At 36.7% G+C, this 17,522-nt stretch overlaps 5 protein-coding genes and 1 long non-coding RNA gene across 13 annotated transcripts; 3 read left to right on the top strand and 3 right to left on the bottom strand.

Moving 5' to 3' along the window:
* Nucleotides 1–675: 675 nt before the first annotated feature.
* Nucleotides 676–3,251, bottom strand: AT1G11120 (CTTNBP 2 amino-terminal-like protein; the record flags this gene model as incomplete). 2 transcript variants are annotated; one of them, NM_100985.3, is made up of 3 exons in its annotated part: nucleotides 2,788–3,151; nucleotides 1,756–1,829; nucleotides 1,015–1,185 (listed from the first exon to the last, which is right to left on the bottom strand). In NM_100985.3, the coding sequence occupies exons 1-3, from the start codon at nucleotides 3,104–3,106 to the stop codon at nucleotides 1,015–1,017; spliced, it is 564 nt and encodes a 187-aa protein (NP_172579.2). In that variant the 5' UTR covers nucleotides 3,107–3,151. The 2 variants fall into 2 exon arrangements, with proteins under 2 accessions (NP_001154324.1, NP_172579.2); NM_001160852.3 differs by lacking the exon at nucleotides 1,756–1,829 and having other exon boundaries at nucleotides 676–1,185; nucleotides 2,792–3,251.
* Nucleotides 3,252–4,599: 1,348 nt separating this feature from the next.
* AT1G11112 (uncharacterized protein) lies at nucleotides 4,600–5,364 on the top strand. The gene has a single exon (NM_001123795.2). It carries the CDS (start codon nucleotides 4,879–4,881, stop codon nucleotides 5,113–5,115), a length of 237 nt encoding a protein of 78 aa, NP_001117267.1. The 5' UTR covers nucleotides 4,600–4,878; the 3' UTR covers nucleotides 5,116–5,364.
* A 467-nt stretch (nucleotides 5,365–5,831) lies between these two features.
* On the bottom strand, nucleotides 5,832–8,127 carry AT1G11110 (LisH and RanBPM domains containing protein). 3 transcript variants are annotated; one of them, NM_001331957.1, is made up of 7 exons: nucleotides 8,060–8,127; nucleotides 7,948–7,971; nucleotides 7,480–7,762; nucleotides 7,280–7,386; nucleotides 7,040–7,162; nucleotides 6,612–6,774; nucleotides 5,832–6,363 (listed from the first exon to the last, which is right to left on the bottom strand). In NM_001331957.1, the coding sequence occupies exons 2-7, from the start codon at nucleotides 7,969–7,971 to the stop codon at nucleotides 6,227–6,229; spliced, it is 837 nt and encodes a 278-aa protein (NP_001318979.1). In that variant the 5' UTR covers nucleotides 8,060–8,127; the 3' UTR covers nucleotides 5,832–6,226. The 3 variants fall into 3 exon arrangements, with proteins under 3 accessions (NP_001318979.1, NP_001321852.1, NP_001321853.1); NM_001331958.1 differs by lacking the exon at nucleotides 8,060–8,127 and having other exon boundaries at nucleotides 7,948–7,960; NM_001331959.1 differs by lacking the exons at nucleotides 7,948–7,971; nucleotides 8,060–8,127 and adding an exon at nucleotides 7,828–7,850.
* A 621-nt stretch (nucleotides 8,128–8,748) lies between these two features.
* AT1G11100 (SNF2 domain-containing protein / helicase domain-containing protein / zinc finger protein-like protein) lies at nucleotides 8,749–14,663 on the top strand (the record flags this gene model as incomplete). 5 transcript variants are annotated; one of them, NM_100983.5, is made up of 13 exons in its annotated part: nucleotides 8,975–9,173; nucleotides 9,279–9,357; nucleotides 9,529–9,750; nucleotides 9,866–10,989; nucleotides 11,303–11,374; nucleotides 11,602–11,679; nucleotides 11,787–12,146; nucleotides 12,279–12,630; nucleotides 12,713–12,843; nucleotides 12,945–13,154; nucleotides 13,295–13,891; nucleotides 13,995–14,204; nucleotides 14,297–14,644. In NM_100983.5, 13 exons carry the CDS (start codon nucleotides 9,033–9,035, stop codon nucleotides 14,399–14,401), a joined length of 3,681 nt encoding a protein of 1,226 aa, NP_172577.2. The 5 variants fall into 5 exon arrangements, with proteins under 5 accessions (NP_001320184.1, NP_001320182.1, NP_172577.2 ...); NM_001331955.1 differs by having other exon boundaries at nucleotides 8,749–9,173; nucleotides 11,787–12,630; nucleotides 14,297–14,401; NM_001331954.1 differs by having other exon boundaries at nucleotides 8,749–9,173; nucleotides 9,529–9,778; nucleotides 11,787–12,630; nucleotides 14,297–14,401.
* Nucleotides 14,539–15,781, top strand: AT1G04837. The gene has a single exon (NR_138785.1). It is a non-coding gene; the product is annotated as an other RNA (long non-coding RNA).
* AT1G11090 (alpha/beta-Hydrolases superfamily protein) lies at nucleotides 14,556–15,727 on the bottom strand. Its single transcript, NM_100982.3, has one exon. It carries the CDS (start codon nucleotides 15,678–15,680, stop codon nucleotides 14,706–14,708), a length of 975 nt encoding a protein of 324 aa, NP_172576.1. The 5' UTR covers nucleotides 15,681–15,727; the 3' UTR covers nucleotides 14,556–14,705.
* Nucleotides 15,782–17,522: the final 1,741 nt, after the last annotated feature.

Here is a 17,522-nt window from a genome sequence, read left to right as displayed (position 1 = left end):
TTAATATTTCATATAGTTGTACATATGACATTTGACAAAAAGTACAATTTCATCAGTGAATGACTGAATGTGATTTCGAGTCAATCCAAAGGTGAAATCTCGACTCTGATACTGGTTCCCCTGGTAAACTCGTTCATCAAATTATGATTTCTATTTCCATTATTGTGACGCAAATGTATGTACACTCTCGAATTCACACATGCCAAACACTAGTATGAGTCAACTTCTCCTAAATATCATTCTAGTACAACATATGACACAAGTACCATTCACATGACTAGACGAAAAGAAAACTGTATATACCATTTACCTTAGTAACATAACAGTGAAATCCACATTGATTGGTGACTGCACATCAAAAGAGTTATGTCTGCATTCCAAAATCCCAACACGTTTCAGACTCTTCACTCACTAACATGAAGATCTCTAGTCCATTGAAAACCTAATCCACTAATCATATCTCGATCCAAAACTACCACTGGCAGAAAAAATAGCATGAGTTTCCAATAAATAAAATCGTCTGCATCTTCTTACATATAGTTTTACAATTTCCCGATATTGAGATTTATAACCAAGTTCTTGTTTAAACGTACTATAAATCAGCTCCACATGACCTCAGGTTCAGAGTTATGTAACTTACAGAAAGTTCCATATCTTAGAGAGAAAAAAATAACACACTCTCTCTTTTCTTCTCTGCAACCAAGTCATCATACTAAATAGCAAATAGCAGAGAAACAAAATAAACCCAAGTCAAATCTTGAATATACGCTTAAGGCTATAAGCTAAAAGGGCATAAACCAGTTTTTGATCCTAATGCTATTTACACAAAATGCAGATAAATAATCTCCCCGAACCCAATCCATGTAGCGAAATCATCAGGAGAGAAAAAAAAACAGAACAATACAAGAAAACAAAAACATCTGATGCCAAACTCAACTCAAACTAAATGTGGTTGGTCGCTCAAATGTTAAATAAGCCAAATGGTGAATGGTGATGGAGATAAATAAACAATCTTCAACATTCTTGAATGGAGTTTGAGCTGGAGGAATCCTTTGATGAGCCATGTTGATGCTGAGACTGTGAGATGTTTTGAGGAGGACAAGGCACGGGAGCTGGATGAGCAATGAACGTAGGGATATCATCTCCTGGCATCAATACAGATACCCCGTTTGAGTAAACAGTCATCTGCAAAACAAAGAAAAAAAAATCACATAAATAACAACACAACATATATTCAACACATAGAAGAAGCAGAGATTCTCTCAAAGAATTTTGATTGATGAGGTAGATAACAAATCATAAGCAAATGAGAGTTTTGAGTGGGAGAAGACAATGACAGATCAAAACATGTGTCATTGTTCCCCAACAGCAACTCAGGTTAGAATGAAGAAAAGGGCGAAACACACTTGGTCTTAAGTTTACCATTTATGGGTCCTCACATGTTTTTGAATGGTTCTATCTACTCTTTCAACACATGGTTTGTTCCATATCCATCTCATATCAATCTATAATTGTCAATCAGTCTTTTAATTAAATTTACTGTATCTAACACAACATAAGGTGTAAGTGTGTAACAAGAGCCTCTCATCAATAATCAATATCCGGAAAAAGAACTAAATCCAAGTTTAATACCATTTCTTAGAACACATTCAAGTTTTTATCTTGAGTGGGATTCAATAGACATGAGTACCAAAGTCAAGCTAAACCTTACAACTAAGGATATAAGAAACAAAGAACTCTCCAAGAAACTATTACCCTCAAGATTATGACAATGAATAATTCACTCTTTAAAATGTTAAACGAAAAAGAAAACACAATTCTGTTATTACCTTCAAGTTCACATATAGATTGAAATATCATCAGTCTCAACAAATAAGGCTATCAACTCTGTCCTACTTCTAGTCTTCTATGAGGTTAGAGTCAAGCAAACACTACAACTAACATGAAACTATGTAACCTTTACTCAAGAAGATGAAAAACAAGAATAAAGACTCTAAAATAGGAGCAATGTTAGGTTTCAAGAAAACTTGTGGGGCCATTTGTGTTCCTAGGAAATATCAGGCACACATGGTTTCAGACATTGACGTTTAGACCTCATATTCCATCTACAACACGCATAGTTAGTATTATACGCGTCGACATCAATACTTACAAACGAATCAATCCTCAACAAACGAAACTTTATTACACCTCTTTGTTGTCTCCTACGTCATTCATTAATAGGAAGGACAAAAGAAAAACAGAGAAATTCTAAAATGACGAAAGAGATCAATGAATGCATCACCATTTATACATACATACATATATATACACAATCAACAGTGTCTGCATGTGTGAGTAAGGAAGCTTATGAGACATCTTTAATTTTGATGATGTATAAGCATGTGCAATGTTGGGTCTCTTTCAATACTCAAATAGTACACAGAATCAACACTTTTTGATGTTTTCTCCTTCTGCTTTTGGTATGAAGTGTTCACATCAAATCAAAAATTACTCCATAATTAAAATTGCAACCTTTAGCCATAATTAATCAAAAAGACTCGAGCTTTTTTCTTCTTTAACCAACATTTGCTTCACTAAATACAAATTTCGAAGCTATTAAGGAAAAACAATAATTTTAACATCTAAAACCAAAGTTTAACATCTAAGTGTCAAAATCAGATTAGCCAAAAATGTGTCAACATTTAATTAACAGTAAGTAGACAATAATGCGACAATTAAGGAATTTGTGTGTTACGAACTTTATTCTATGAATTATTTTTAGAGAAGAATAAAGTGAAAAAGTACTTGCCTTGGGAGATTGATAACCGAGTTTAGTAGCAGCACCGTTAAACCCGACCCGAGAATCCATACCCGGAAGGACCCGACTTGAAGAGGAATCTGAGTTAGTAGTTGAAGTAGTGGTTGTACGAATGAGTCTCTCGAAGATAGCCATGACGAGGAACATAGAGATGAGAATAGCCGTTGCGACGAATCCAAAGGAGACAGCGTTAACTGAGTCATCGAACTGAGATTTCCACGGCTCTTCTCGCCGGAGATTCATCGGAGCTCCGATAGGTGGCCATTGATGGTTGAGGTTCGTCTTTAAGTGCTCAAGGTCTCTCATTTATGTGTGAGAAAGTAAAGAAGCTTCAATGTTCTTCGTTTTTGGGTTGATACAGAGAAGAGAGAGAGATGAGGGAAGAAGATGAAGAAGGAGAAGGAAGAGAGGAAGCAAGTGGGGTTAATATGTGAGAAAGTGAAAGTTTTGGGATTTAAAGAGAAATTAAAAAAGAAAGGAAAAAAATTGTAACTTTTCGGGGACACACATGTTGTCCTTTATTGCTCAGCTTTTCTCGAAAAACTTACAAAGAGAGGAGAATAGTGAATTTTTGTTTACTAAAGTAATTAAGAAAATATATGCAGAATCTTTGAGCCACGATCAACACTTTGTTACCTATTAAAGACAGGCGTGATTCGATCATTATTTTTAATTAGTACAGTAATTAGTTAATCCTAAAGTATACACTAACACTGCATGTCTAAGCATAAAAAAGTGATTACGTTGAGTTCTTTTTTTCCACCAATCAAAGCCAAAATTAAAACCAGAATAAGACAGGAAACAATATTCCTCTCAATTTGGTTTAATCTCTCCTCGTATTTGATGATAGATATACGAGCTAAGTGGTCTCTAATGTTGGTATTAATTAGGTTAATGTATGTTTTCTCTGATTGTTTGATTAATTCTCATCAAGTGTTGTTGGTGTTGGATCTTGCACAAGAAATCTTAGTACAGGCCCATTTACATGAAATATTATTGAAAAAAGTCTCGTCGAGCTGAATAAACAATTGTGAAGTAACCAAAGTCCATTTCAAACCTCAACATTTCACAAGTTCTCATTGAATTCAAACTCTGGTATCAAAACATGCAAATATCGACAATAAATGTTGAGGTAAAAGAGCAAAACTCGAGTAAAAACTTTACAAAACACGTATTTATGATGGAACGGCGCTATAAACACAGAAGTAAAGGTTGACATGGAATGACTAATTCATTTCCCACATTACCTACAACTTTAGTTTTTTTTTTTTGTTATTCAACGAAAGGTTTAATCTCCGATTCTTTCATCTTCGATTTAAAATTACCACACGGAATTTGAGATCCACATAATGACATATTGTTTGGATAGTTGCTATGAGATTTTTATCTAATAGTCACTTAATGCACTTGTACAGTCTTAAGTCTCGACAAGTACAGTATTAAGCCCTAATCCTACTTTTAAACATTTGTATTGACCAAAAACTACAACACAATCAATCACTCTTTTACTATTTGACATTTTTTTTTTAAAATCTCAAAATAAACAAGTAAAATTTAGCATTATTATTCCTAGAAACAGTAAAAACAAAAACAAAATCTCAACAACCAACGAAATTGTAGTATATCCGATTTTATTTGTCAAATTTTTGATTTTCTTAGATAAATTCATTTCAAAATCTCTAAAGGTTTTTGAATTTATTTATATTTTTGAAGTATATAAAAAAAAGAATGTTAATTGTAAGAAAGAAAAAAAGGAATATTGATTCGTTAAGATAGTAGGAGACAAAGACCAAACAGTTGAACAATAAAATAAAAAAAGAAACAGAGTATCCGAAAATGATGTTTTAGGCACTCTGCCCAAAGTTTCTTCTTCTTCCTCTTCCTCTGTTATATCTCTTTCTCGTGACCCCCTATGTAAATTCCTCACACGAATTCAACTCCCATTTTTAAAAAAGCTGCTAACTTTTTCCTTCATTCCTCCTCCTCTCTTTCTTCTGCTCCAAAAAGATCAAAACTTTCATCCATTTTCAAAAGACCCTTTTACGCTTAATTCCAGAAACTGAATTTTCTGAGTAAAAATGAGATTAGAGGATAGATTCGAGGCGGTGAATCAGTACCGGAAAAAGATGTTCCGGAGGATGAAGGCTGCGGTGAAGAAGACGAAGAAGAAGAAGCAAACTATGTTTCAGTATGATCCTTGGAGTTATGCTTTAAACTTCGACGACGGAGTAGAGAATCCTCAGAGATTCTCCGGCGACTGTAACTGTAAACTCCACAGAATCACTTTGATTTATGTTGTTTCTGTCAAATTTTGACCATGTCAAATCTCTTTCTTTCTCTTATTTCTTTACAGTCACACTTGTTTCAGTTTCTCTCTCTCTCTTCTTTGTGTTATTTACCATCAAATTTGTTGTTTCTTTTAGAGATTTATTCGTCAAAACTTGAATCTTTTGTTTCAATGTACTTCAAATGGTTGTAAGCAATTATCTCGACAAGTCATCGATCATTCTAATTTCGAATCAAGCTTCTAATTATCGATTTTATTTTTGGTAACAATTGAAATCGTGAACACACTTTAAAGTATCACTTTGTGCATATTCCAATGCAGATGCCGAAATTACTTATTGACCACTTTGAAAACAAACGAGAAATGGTTGTTTAAAAGTTGAAACTATAAACACATTTTTTGCGTACTAATCTCTGTGTAAGTTCCAACGTTAATTTTTTTTTTTTTATATGGTTTGACCATTTTGCTAAACAACTAAAATTGGAATTTTTTTGAGTTTAAGTTTAATAATGTGGAAAAAAATGCGTTTATTTTCGTTAGATGACTGAATGTTACTATAAGTCTATAATTCGTTAAGATTTAGTATATTTATCCACTAATCAATTTCGAATCAGTTAATCACTTACTTGAACTAGAAACTAGGAACACCATTGACTCGCACCTAACATTCTTATAAAACATGCTATATTTATTCCGGACATATTAGTTTTTGCAACGATCTTCTTAGGTGAGAGAGGTAGAGATAAGCAAAGCAGAGATTATAAAGTACATTGAAGAACAGTGCATGCAATAAGGAGACAAAGAAGCAACTTTTTTAGTTGGTCAAACACTCAACAAACTTAAAAACCAATTCAATACCAACTTCACAAGTAGCTCTCTAGGAATCGTACCATGTTGGAGAATAAAAGCCTAACCAGTAACCAACCTCTCTTGTTTACTGCTACCACCAAGTGGTCCAATATTTTTTCCATCAGAAAGCAAATGACTTTATCATAAATGTAAGGCCAAAACACTTCATGTCAATCAAAATATACAATGCGAAGCAATGGTCTTCTCATGTTCTTGTAACTGATCAGGTTAAAATTTCACTATATATGTTCCCTTTGGCAGAGCCTTTAGTTGCTGAAAGAGGTGAAGAATCATTCTGATGGCCATGGCGGGTTTATGACTGTGAGCTGGCCAGTGGGCAAAACACTCATGCGTGGGTACTCTACTTTTTCATCCAGTTGGTTCTGAGTCCAAGTCAACATCTTCAACAAGTCTAGAAGTTTGGGACCTGTTAAGTCACAAACATAAGATCATCATCGACTTAGTATATTGACAAAGTTTCAAGAGGAAATCTTGATGACACATGTGGGAAACTACGGAATGTAAAAATAGCTGTCTCACTGTAATTATAACAGTTTTTGGCATCATAACCGATTGATCCTATATATTGTTTGCATATGAACTGTGCTGGAGGTTTAAGCTCATTGTTTTACTTGCTATCTTAAGCCATAACTAGTAAGAAAGTTGATCACTTACATTTTAGACCAGTCTGGCTAGTAAGAATCGCTGCATTTACTTCGGCAGCTGTCTTAAACCACCGTGAGTTGTCAAGAAGCTCTCTCTCTGCCTCCGGGATGTCAGGGAGATCTCTAAAACGGAGTATAGCCATAGTTTTTTCCAATTCTTCCAGAAACGCCAGCTGCATAAGTTGTGGAAAGTTTTATGACCGTGATGTTTCAGTATACTCTAATAGGATCAAAGATCAGTGGCATTTGTGGACTCAGCAAGCAAGATATAGATTCATTACACATAGACAACATCATCTTTAAGCGTTATTGAAACCTAAGTAAACTATTAGTATGATGACATAACATAAATTGATTAAAGTCCCATAAGAGATGAATCGAAGACATGAGATACGTACTAACAGGACACAAAGTGATTCAACGGTTAAAAAGACTTACGTTCTGTTCTACCAATGGTTTAAGCTCTTTCTCAGCAAAATTAAAGGTCTCCTTAATTGTCACCCCTATGCGGATTCGTTCTATGAACCTCTGCTGATTAAGAGAAAAATTCGTCTTCAGTATCTGCAAATACCACAATCTCTCATATGGTTAGAAACTGTGACCTGTTAGGAATAGAAAAGCAACATCACATATGTCCACGCCAATGATCAGTTTGCATGAAAATGTGAGGCATTGTACCTCAGGATTTATAGCATTCAACTTCTCAACAGCATCCTCAAGATCTCCGCTTTCGATATCCCTTTTAACAGCCAATCTGTCACTGATGCTCGCAACACCTACTTCTGCTGTTTCTTGTTAAGGAAATAACAGAGACCAGATAACACACCAAGCACTAGAAAGAATCTGAGAAAGTTCTTCCACAAGTTGAAAGAGGATACGCTTAGTTCCAGATTCCTTTTGAAATTTCTCCACAGCTTCTAGATATCCTTCAACCACAAGAAAGTTCATCACGAGCCTGTTCATGTCTTCTTTCCGAATTTCCGCAGTTGTCAGATACTGCTCCCAAACATCACTCATGATCAGTTTCTTCGGTTGTTCCTGAATCACAAATTCTTCGTTCTCTGATATCTGAGCTTCTTCGTTCTCTGCTTCCACCTGATTTTCTTCGTCCGCTTCCTCCACTATATACTGATTTTCTTCGTCTACTTGGTTCACTTCATTCTGATTAGAAAAAAAGGTCGTAAATACAAAGAAACACAATTGGTGAAGATCGATGAATACATTACCATATCATCATCATCTTCAATCTCTATAATCTGAATAAGAAAAGAAGCCAAAAACAGTAGCATTCGAAATCATAACATTCCGATTCAAAAAAAAAAACCGATGAAGATGAATATATTTACCAGATTCCCTTCGTTATCTGCCATCTGATTACGAAAAGAAGAGTGACATTAGAACACTACTACGTACTCTGTTTCGCATGATGAATCTTTATCCAATCAACACAAGTATTACCTGTTCTTGAGACGAAACGATCGCATGATCGAATTTTTCGCATGAGGTTCCGTTCCTGCAAAAAGCCTGCGAAATTTCAATCCTAAACCCATATTTATAAACATTATTAAACCGGCCTTTAGCCGAACCGTTAATAAACCGACGCGGTTGAAATCGTAACAAGATTGGTTTAGGTGTAATTTCCCCAAAAATGGTATAATTTTAATTTCTATGTTTTCAGTAAGTGTCATTTTTGGTAGGAAACATAAAGGTTAAAATTTCTGATATGATTTAATGATCTATATAGGAACATTTTACTTATACATTAATTAATATAAGAAAAAATTGGTAAATCTTTTGTTTTGGAAAAAGATTCACTAATCTAATGTTTTTGGTCAAACCTGTAAACAATAAGGAAAAATATGAGTATAGAAAACGTTGGAAATAATTAATGCTTTTCTCTTAAGCAATATATTTCTACTTTTGTGTTTTTGTCGTCAGCAAATTAACTATACTTTGTTGCAGAAAACATTAATTAAAAATTAAGATATAACGGCGCATGATTACTAATAAAAAAATTGACCAATACAAAAATACAAAGAAAACAAAGCCAACTTCGTGTTAAAAAAAAAAAAAAAAAAACAAAGCCAACTTCTTCGACCGTTTCTTATTTAAATCTGCGTCTCTTTCTCTTACCTTTTCCCATTTCAGAGAGAAGAAAAAAACCTCACCGGCACTATAAAAGTCGCCTGGATCATCCCCAACTACTACTCTAGAACCTTCTTCTCAAATTAAAATTCGTCGTTTCCAAAAACCTACTCGCAAGTTTTTTTTCCCCCAAATCGCGAAGTCTTTGTATCCACTTCGTCGGCGATTTCGTGTTTGACTAGTTCTCCGGGAGAAACTTCTTCTCTGAGTGTCGGTTTTTTGTGCTGGATTTTTTCGAGTTAGGGTTTTAGATTCCTTATTCTCAGACTTAGGGTTTGGGTTCGTCATGAGTAAGAAGGATTCAGTATTTCAGTCGCAAGCGGATGATTTCTCTGGTGGCTTTGAATTTGGAGCCGACGACGAGGATTTTATGATTGACATAGAGGCGATTTATCGGATTCTGGATGAAAGCCCTGTTTCTATGGAGGTATGGTTTCGCCAATTGAAAAACTGATGTTGTTCAAATGCTTAATTTCTGGACTATAATGATTCTCGTCTGATCGAAACTGAACTTTTGAGTGATTACTTCCAGGTTAGTCAAGAAATAATGTCTCCGGTTGGTTCATCTGTGGTAGAGTCTGGCGAGTTTAGGAACACACTGATGCAAAGTGGTTAGTAGACCTAGAGGACTCTTTTGTTTACTGTCACATTTCTTTTGATTACTCTGCCTGGAATTGAAGTGTGGAATTAATTTCAATGGTTTGATTTATTGGACCACGTAATCCATTAGGATCATCTTGGTAACTGTTTAATGTTTGTAAGTATATATGTTTCTTGCTTAGGATCTCAGGCCACTGGTTGGTTTCCTTACCGGGATTTGTATGGTCTTGGAGCCTCACAAAGTGAAATAGCAGAGCCAAGTTCATTTTCTGACCCTGAGAATGGACGATTGGGACTAAGTGCGACTTGTTATTCTGACTACGGTGGCAATGTGGTCTCCTTTCCTGTAAATTGTGAAGATGGCACTGTATCCATCCTGGATGACATGAGAATTGAATCCAAATGTATGAACCTTCTCTATGAAGTTTTCAGGTTTTATTCTCTTAAAATTTTCATGTTCCTTATCATTTGGAGCTAAAATTGAGAGATTTTCTCACTGATTGTTATATCATGTTGCAGTTACACCTTGCAGTCCCACTACGATGACTACCTATCTCAATAACATGCCTGGAAATGACTCAGGAATTGGAGCCACGCAAAATTCTTCCCTGATGTCTCATTTCTCCCCTAATTCCAGTTCTATTGTGGACTGTGCCTCCTCTGAACCATATGGCCACCATACAATGGATGCACCCTTATCAGAAGTTTCTCCCAATTTGGTTCCTGGTTACGCATTTCAGTTCTTTCCCAAGAAAGAAGAACTGCTAAATGACTTGAAGAATGAGTTTATCCACTGTCAGTCGGATGGTGCAAGCCGAATGGTTTTTGATAGACATGTAGGATTCGATAACGGAACTTCAGAGAGGAATTCTGGGCCTGATGTAAGCAGTGAAAGAGAACTCAGCCTCAAATGTGAAATCATTCCTTCAGTTTCCCCTGTCTGTGTCAAACCATACAACAGTTCTGATGGTCATCAAGTTGAAAAGGAGCTTGAGCAGCCTGATAATTGTTCAAGCAGTTTTCAGGAGAATAGAGCAGTCCATATGAAGGTTAAACCAGAGCTTGCGTTGGAGAACACGGTTTACAGTTCAATTCCTGGGAACTATAGTAGATGTAGTGATGTTCATACAGTTGGAGGAACGACACTGCCATGGTCTGGTGTCTCTAATTGCGCAATCTCCTATCAGACAGATGTCGGGAAAGAATACCCTTTTATCCCACCTCAGACTGCTTTCCCTGGTCAAGATATTGACGGCAGGAGCTTCTATAGTTGTTTTGATTCAGATGACTGTTTTCAAAACGTAACAGATCCTGACCCAGAAACATCACGCACTGAGTCTTTGGATTATCTGGTAGGAGACGAGGACCATGAATATATTAAGAGGACATGCTTTAATCTTTCTAGTTTCAGCTCTGGAACAGTTGAAAGTCTTTCATCAAAACGAATACCCGAACGAGAAGATGATTCTGAAATCCATAAAATAGAATCCTATGGTGAATTTGTTAATCCACACCAATATCTACCTGTGCAGAGACCAGTGTTTTCTTCAGAACATTCTACAGGTAGTCAAACTCTTAATAATTGTGGAGGCTTGAAGTTTGAGTCAAACAAGGGAAACATGAATTTTCATGCAGACTTGCAGGTTGGTGGTGTTTAGGCGTGTAAGCCTTCTTCTTAATTGCCCTTAAAATGTCTGTTCTTTTTTATACCATTCTCGCCTGGACACACATACTTTCACTTTTTTCTCTTTGATGTTTTCTTGATAACCGGATGCATATTATAATGATTCAAAGTCTGTTCTTGTGTTCTGTGCATGAGGTATTTGTTTAAGTCTTCTGATGTTGGATGCATGTGTGATATAAGGCCAAACTGCAATGAGTTTTGTCCCATATTATCCCTTTCTCTTGATTTTGATTCAATTTCATTAAGTCTAACGACATTGCTTGAAATAACAGGATCTTTCTCAGCATAGTTCTGAAGCAAGTCCTCCTGACGGTGTCTTGGCAGTGTCGCTTCTTAGACATCAGGTTTGTATTTTATTAGAAAAGTGATAACATCCCTGTAGATGTTTAAAGGGACGGGCTGTAGAACTTTAGATTTTGCGTGTCTATTTTTAAAGTGTCCTTCTGTTTGCTTAACTAAGATGATTTAGGCCTTAATATTATTCAATTGATATGGTTTTCCAAATAGATGGTGGGTTTTTGTTAGAATATTTAGTGTTAATCGACACTGACCATACATTACACATGAACAGCGTATTGCATTGTCGTGGATGTCCCAAAAGGAGACAAGCGGGAACCCCTGTTTTGGGGGCATTCTTGCTGATGATCAGGTTAATTTCTACTGTTGTAATCTATATAATATTACCATTTACTATACGTTCAGCACAACAAATATATATGTTATAAAATTTCCTTGTGTAATTATCTTTTTCTGCAGGGACTTGGAAAAACAGTTTCCACAATAGCGCTTATACTGACAGAACGGTCTACACCTTATCTACCATGTGAAGAAGATTCAAAGAATGGAGGATGCAATCAATCTGATCACTCTCAAGTGGTTTTCAATGAAAACAAAGTTGTCGAAGATAGTTTATGCAAGATGAGGGGAAGGCCAGCTGCCGGAACTCTTATTGTCTGTCCCACTAGTTTGATGAGACAATGGGCTGATGAATTACGCAAGAAGGTTACTCTTGAAGCACATCTCTCTGTGCTGGTATACCACGGTTGCAGCAGAACAAAGGATCCTCACGAGCTAGCTAAATATGATGTCGTCATTACCACATATTCCCTTGTGAGCGTGGAAGTTCCAAAACAGCCTCGTGATAGAGCTGATGAGGAGAAGGGTGGCATACATGATGGTGGAGTTGAATCTGTTGGTTTTGGCTCAAACAAAAAAGATCTCCCAAATTCTCAAAAGAAGGGCACAAAGAAGAGGAAACATATGGATTGTGAACCTGTTGAGTTTCTGTCTGGCCCTCTCGCGCAAGTTTCATGGTTTAGAGTTGTTCTAGATGAAGCTCAGAGCATTAAGAATTACAAAACCCAAGCTTCAATAGCATGTTCAGGCCTTCATGCTAAGCGTAGGTGGTGTTTGTCTGGCACTCCTATCCAGAATTCAATTGCTGACCTCTACAGCTACTTCAGATTTCTTAAGTATGATCCTTATTCTAGCTACCAAACGTTTTGTGAAACGATTAAGAACCCCATCAGTAGCTACCCGGGGGAAGGATATAAAACGTTGCAGGCTATCCTGAAAAAAGTAATGCTTAGACGAACTAAAGGTCAGTCTTCTTATTATGAAGCTAAATTTCGGTAGATGTTACATCAAAGTTTTCTATGGGTTCTAACTAGTAAAATCATTAGATACACTTCTCGATGGAAAACCCGTGATCTCTTTACCTCCGAAGTCCATCGAGTTGAGGAGAGTGGACTTTACCAAGGAAGAACGTGATTTCTACTCAAAACTAGAGTGCGACTCTCGTGACCAATTCAAGGTATGATTATGGACGCATATAGAACGTGTAGACACATTTGCTTCTTTTTCTATAATGATATTGAAGGTTGATTCTTTGTTTATACGTACTTGAATTGCCAGGAATATGCAGAAGCTGGAACGGTGAAGCAAAATTATGTAAATATTTTGTTGATGCTGCTGCGTCTTCGTCAAGCTTGTGGCCACCCTCTTCTAGTATCCAGTTTGTCATGGTCATCCTCAGCTGAAATGGTTAAGAAGCTTCCATATGAGAAGCTAACCTTTCTTCTGCATCGCTTAGAAGCTTCACTGGCAATTTGTGGTATCTGCAATGTAAGACTCTCTACTCGTGAATAATCCTTCAAACTCCAAGGCTCTGCTTTGGATCTTTGAGTTGTTATCTCTCGCATTTGGATGTCAAACTCTCTTATGTTCACCATGAGTTTCTTATTGTGTCCCTTCTTCATTTATAGGTTGCACCTAAAGATGCTGTTGTTTCACTCTGTGGTCACGTTTTCTGTAATCAGTGCATTTGCGAATGTCTTACTCGCGATAATAATCAATGCCCACTGTCATACTGCAAAGTCGGACTTGAAATTTCATCATTATTTTCCAGAGAAACACTGGAAAATGCTATGCTTGACTTGCATAAACTTGATGCCCCATGTGATCGTACCACTTCAGATCCTGTTGGGAGTGGTGAGCCTTGTGAAAATTTACCATGTGGTTCATCCAAAATCAAGGCTGCTCTAGATATCTTGCAATCACTGAGCAGACCACAGAGTCCCGCGACAGTAATGAATGATGTGAATCAGAGCTCCGAAAATGGAGAGAATAATCAGCAGCTTGACAAGTCATTCAGTTTACCTGCAACTCCAGCGAAGAGTAGTGTGGGTGGTGTGGTTAATGTAGCTGGAGAAAAAGCCATTGTGTTTACCCAATGGACAAAGATGCTGGACCTCCTTGAAGCTGGTCTTAAGAGTTCAGGTATTCAGTATAGAAGGTTTGATGGAAAAATGACAGTACCAGCTCGAGATGCAGCAGTACAAGATTTTAATACTCTCCCTGATGTATGCAGCTTAAGATCATTTGTTTTTCTTTTTGCCTCTGCGGCCATTATGTTACACATGATGATAGATATACTGATGATTGGCTTTCTTGCTGTTACTTCAGGTTTCTGTAATGATAATGTCTCTCAAAGCTGCTAGTCTTGGGCTAAATATGGTGGCAGCTTGTCATGTTATCATGCTGGACTTATGGTGGAACCCGACTACAGAAGATCAGGCAATTGACAGAGCACACCGTATTGGACAGACACGACCAGTAAAGGTGGTGCGCTTCACAGTAAAAGATACAGTTGAAGATCGCATATTGGCCCTCCAGGTCTCACATCATTTCTGCAATGTTTTATTTTATTTTTCCACTATAGTCTCTATTAGCTAAGTTACTCACAAAACATACATTGAACTGCACAGCAAAAGAAGAGAAAGATGGTGGCTTCTGCATTCGGAGAACATGAAAACGGTAGTCGAGAATCGCATCTCTCTGTGGAGGATTTGAATTATCTGTTCATGGCATGAGAGCTCGATCCAATTGAAGCTCTTCTGACAAACTCAGGTACATATATATAGGATTTTCCGGGTTTGTGCAGTTTATTAGCAGAAGAAATCTTTTGAACCAATACAAGTTTATGCAAAGAAGGAACTAGAAAAAGATTAGCTTTGCTCTGTGTATATAGAATGAAACTGAATATTATCAAGAAAAACCTGCAAGAACAATGTGTACATCAATTTCTAGTCACTTAATCCAAACATTTTTCCATGATAAAATATGACTATACAAACCTTACAGCACCAATGAGAGAGAATCAGACAAACAATGAATTCAAACCTGGGTTTTGGTTTTGTCTCCACCACATCTATCATTCAACCAGCTAACAATATCTTTACGAACAATCTCAATGTTGTCGTCGGGTTCACCGAACAACATCGAATGCATCATCCCGTCATAGATCTTCAATGTCTTATCTTTGCTCTTAGCATGTTCGTACAACTCTCTGCTCACTTCAGGATCAGTCACAGCATCTGCACTTCCGTGCACAATAATGAAGGGAATGCTAACATCTTTTAGCTTCTTCCCTAAGTAATCAGTAACCCTAAGTAGCTCCATCACTGTACCTAACCGCGGTTTCTCATTGTACCTCATCGGATTCCTCTTGGCAATCGGTTTCTTCTCTTCAACTTTGATCGACTTCTCCAACAGATCTTCCGTCGGAACAATCGCCCAAGTCGGCAAGAATCTTGAGATCATAATCAGAAACTGATCAACCGGCCATTTAGGTCTCACCTTGTCCGAGATTTTACACATGGGAGCAACCAAAACCGCTCCATCAAACCCTAACGGATCAGCGAATTGGATCAAAAGACAAATCGCACCGCCCATTGATTCTCCGAAGAGAAACCGAGGTAAGCCTTGAAATTTAGGGTTTTGCTTAATCGAATTAAAGAAAGAGATGATGTCATCGACGACTAGATCTACGGAGGGAACATAGGCGCGGACACCGTCAGATCGGCCATGACCTTCGATGTCGAGAGCAAAGCAAGCGAAACCCATCTGAGCAAGAAAAATGGGAGTGGACTGGAAAGTCCAGCTGACGTCATTGCCGTAGCCATGGACCATGAAGATGAGACCACGTGGCGGAGAAGAGGAAGAGGGAAGCCATGAACGAGTGAAGAGGTTGAGACCTCGAGGGGAAGTGAAGAAAGATTTGGAGCCGATGATGCCTTTGAGATTAAAGTAATCTTCTTCTGAAGTCTCTCCCCAGAAGTTGATCTCTGTTTCAAGCTGTTGATCAGACATCGAGGAGTGGTTTTTTTTTTTCTGAGATGTTGTATTGTTGTGTTCTGTTGGTTTTGATGAAAATGTTTGTGGCGTACTGGCGTTACTCACTGTGCTGCTTTTTCGTTTGCTTTTGGAAACGTCAAAAAGTTTTTTATTAGAGATTTTTTTTTTTTTTTTGTCGGCTGTTTATCAGAGATTTTGTTTCTGTTTCACGAATAGTGTGGGCCTGTGGGGGGGGGGGGGAATTTGCAAGAAATATATTGAAAACAAAAAGTCTTTCAATCCAGAAGAAAGAAAATTTTGGGCTTCGAAGGAAAAAACAACTTAGGCCTTCGACAAATATAAAGCCCAACGACAAGTTTCAGACAGTGTTACGACAAGGGAAAAAGACTGAAGACAAAGTGTCTTCATCAACAACTTCAAGCTCCGAACGAACGCGTGTATTGTACACGCGAATAGCCCAACTTCAATCGCGTGAATGATATGCAGAGAAGAAGAGGAACGACGATTCTCTGAACCAAGATATAAAGCTTGGATCAAAATAATAATAGTACTACGACTACTACTATCCCAAAATATAAATGATCAAATCTCTTTACTGTTATAAGTGCCAAAATGAACATGCCTATATATTTTTATTCTTATTATAATAACTAAAACAATTATAGAACTAGATAAATTCAAATATGTTTTATGTAGTTAGGGTTGATGATAGATATATGTTGAAGGTTCATTTTGATATATTAATTTTCTTGTCAACTATCTACGCAAATATTATATTTCAAATTAACGAAAAAAGTGCTTACTAAAGAGATTCCATAACCTATAAAATCTCGTGTTTATTTGTGGGAGAGTGGATATAGTCAAAAAGCTTTCAAATGAAACTTATGTTATGCGCACTTTCAATCTTTGGATGGATAAGAATCACTGGTAAAAGTGAGATTACTAGCAATACTTTGACCATTCTAGTGAAGTTGGAATTCATCTAATCCATGTCCCATCCAATGTTTTTGTTATATGACAACTCATCTTATTATCGTGCAATGTTATCTTTTAGTACGTGTTATGTAAATATATCTGTTTATTGACTCACACAAAAACAAAAAAAACTATGTTTGTTTGCATGGAGACTACACAATCTTTGAACTTCACGAGCTTCCTTTGGCTGACAACCGTGCCAATCGGAGCCGAGTCCGAATGTGTCAGGTAAAATCAAATCCGAAACATTGAATGGTTTTTAATACAAAAAGAAAAAAAAATGTGATGAGTAAGAGAATACGAATAAATATATCGACGAATAAATGTAAGAAATCCGAGTTATGTCATGGAATTGGCTAAGGAATGTAGCATAGAACCTAAGAATTTCTTGATGGGACCAAGTGATGAGGATTAAAACTCTCGTATAGGGCTCTCTAGTAGACTAGCAGTACTGTGTTTAGATTCCATATGCTCTTATAATCCTTCAAGTACTCATTGTTAAAGGTGGAACTTATACCTTCTATCTATAATAGTGATGAGTGATGACGATCAAACATTTCATCTTCTCTCTCTCTCTTTTAGTGCGCATTATATATATATACAAACATTTGCATTAATAATCTCATTTCTCTGTTTATGTTCCGTTGTCAATGGATAATCTTTTTTTCATTCAGTAAGTAATCTATAGATAATCTTACAGTTGAGCTTGAGCTTGATATTTTTATAAGAGGTGTTTTATACAACATAATCGTGAGCTCAAACTCAAGTGATACAAGAAGATATGAATGATTTACGCTAAATACAAGAAAAATAACAATTTAACAATTTTATCCATAACATCAATATTAATAATGATTAATAAACTATTACATATTTAGATTA

This window comes from Arabidopsis thaliana, assembly GCF_000001735.4.
Source record: "Arabidopsis thaliana chromosome 1 sequence".
Lineage (NCBI taxonomy): Eukaryota > Viridiplantae > Streptophyta > Magnoliopsida > Brassicales > Brassicaceae > Arabidopsis > Arabidopsis thaliana.
The sequence above is the reverse complement of the archived record's forward strand: the minus strand, read 5'-3'. Positions and strand labels throughout refer to the sequence as shown.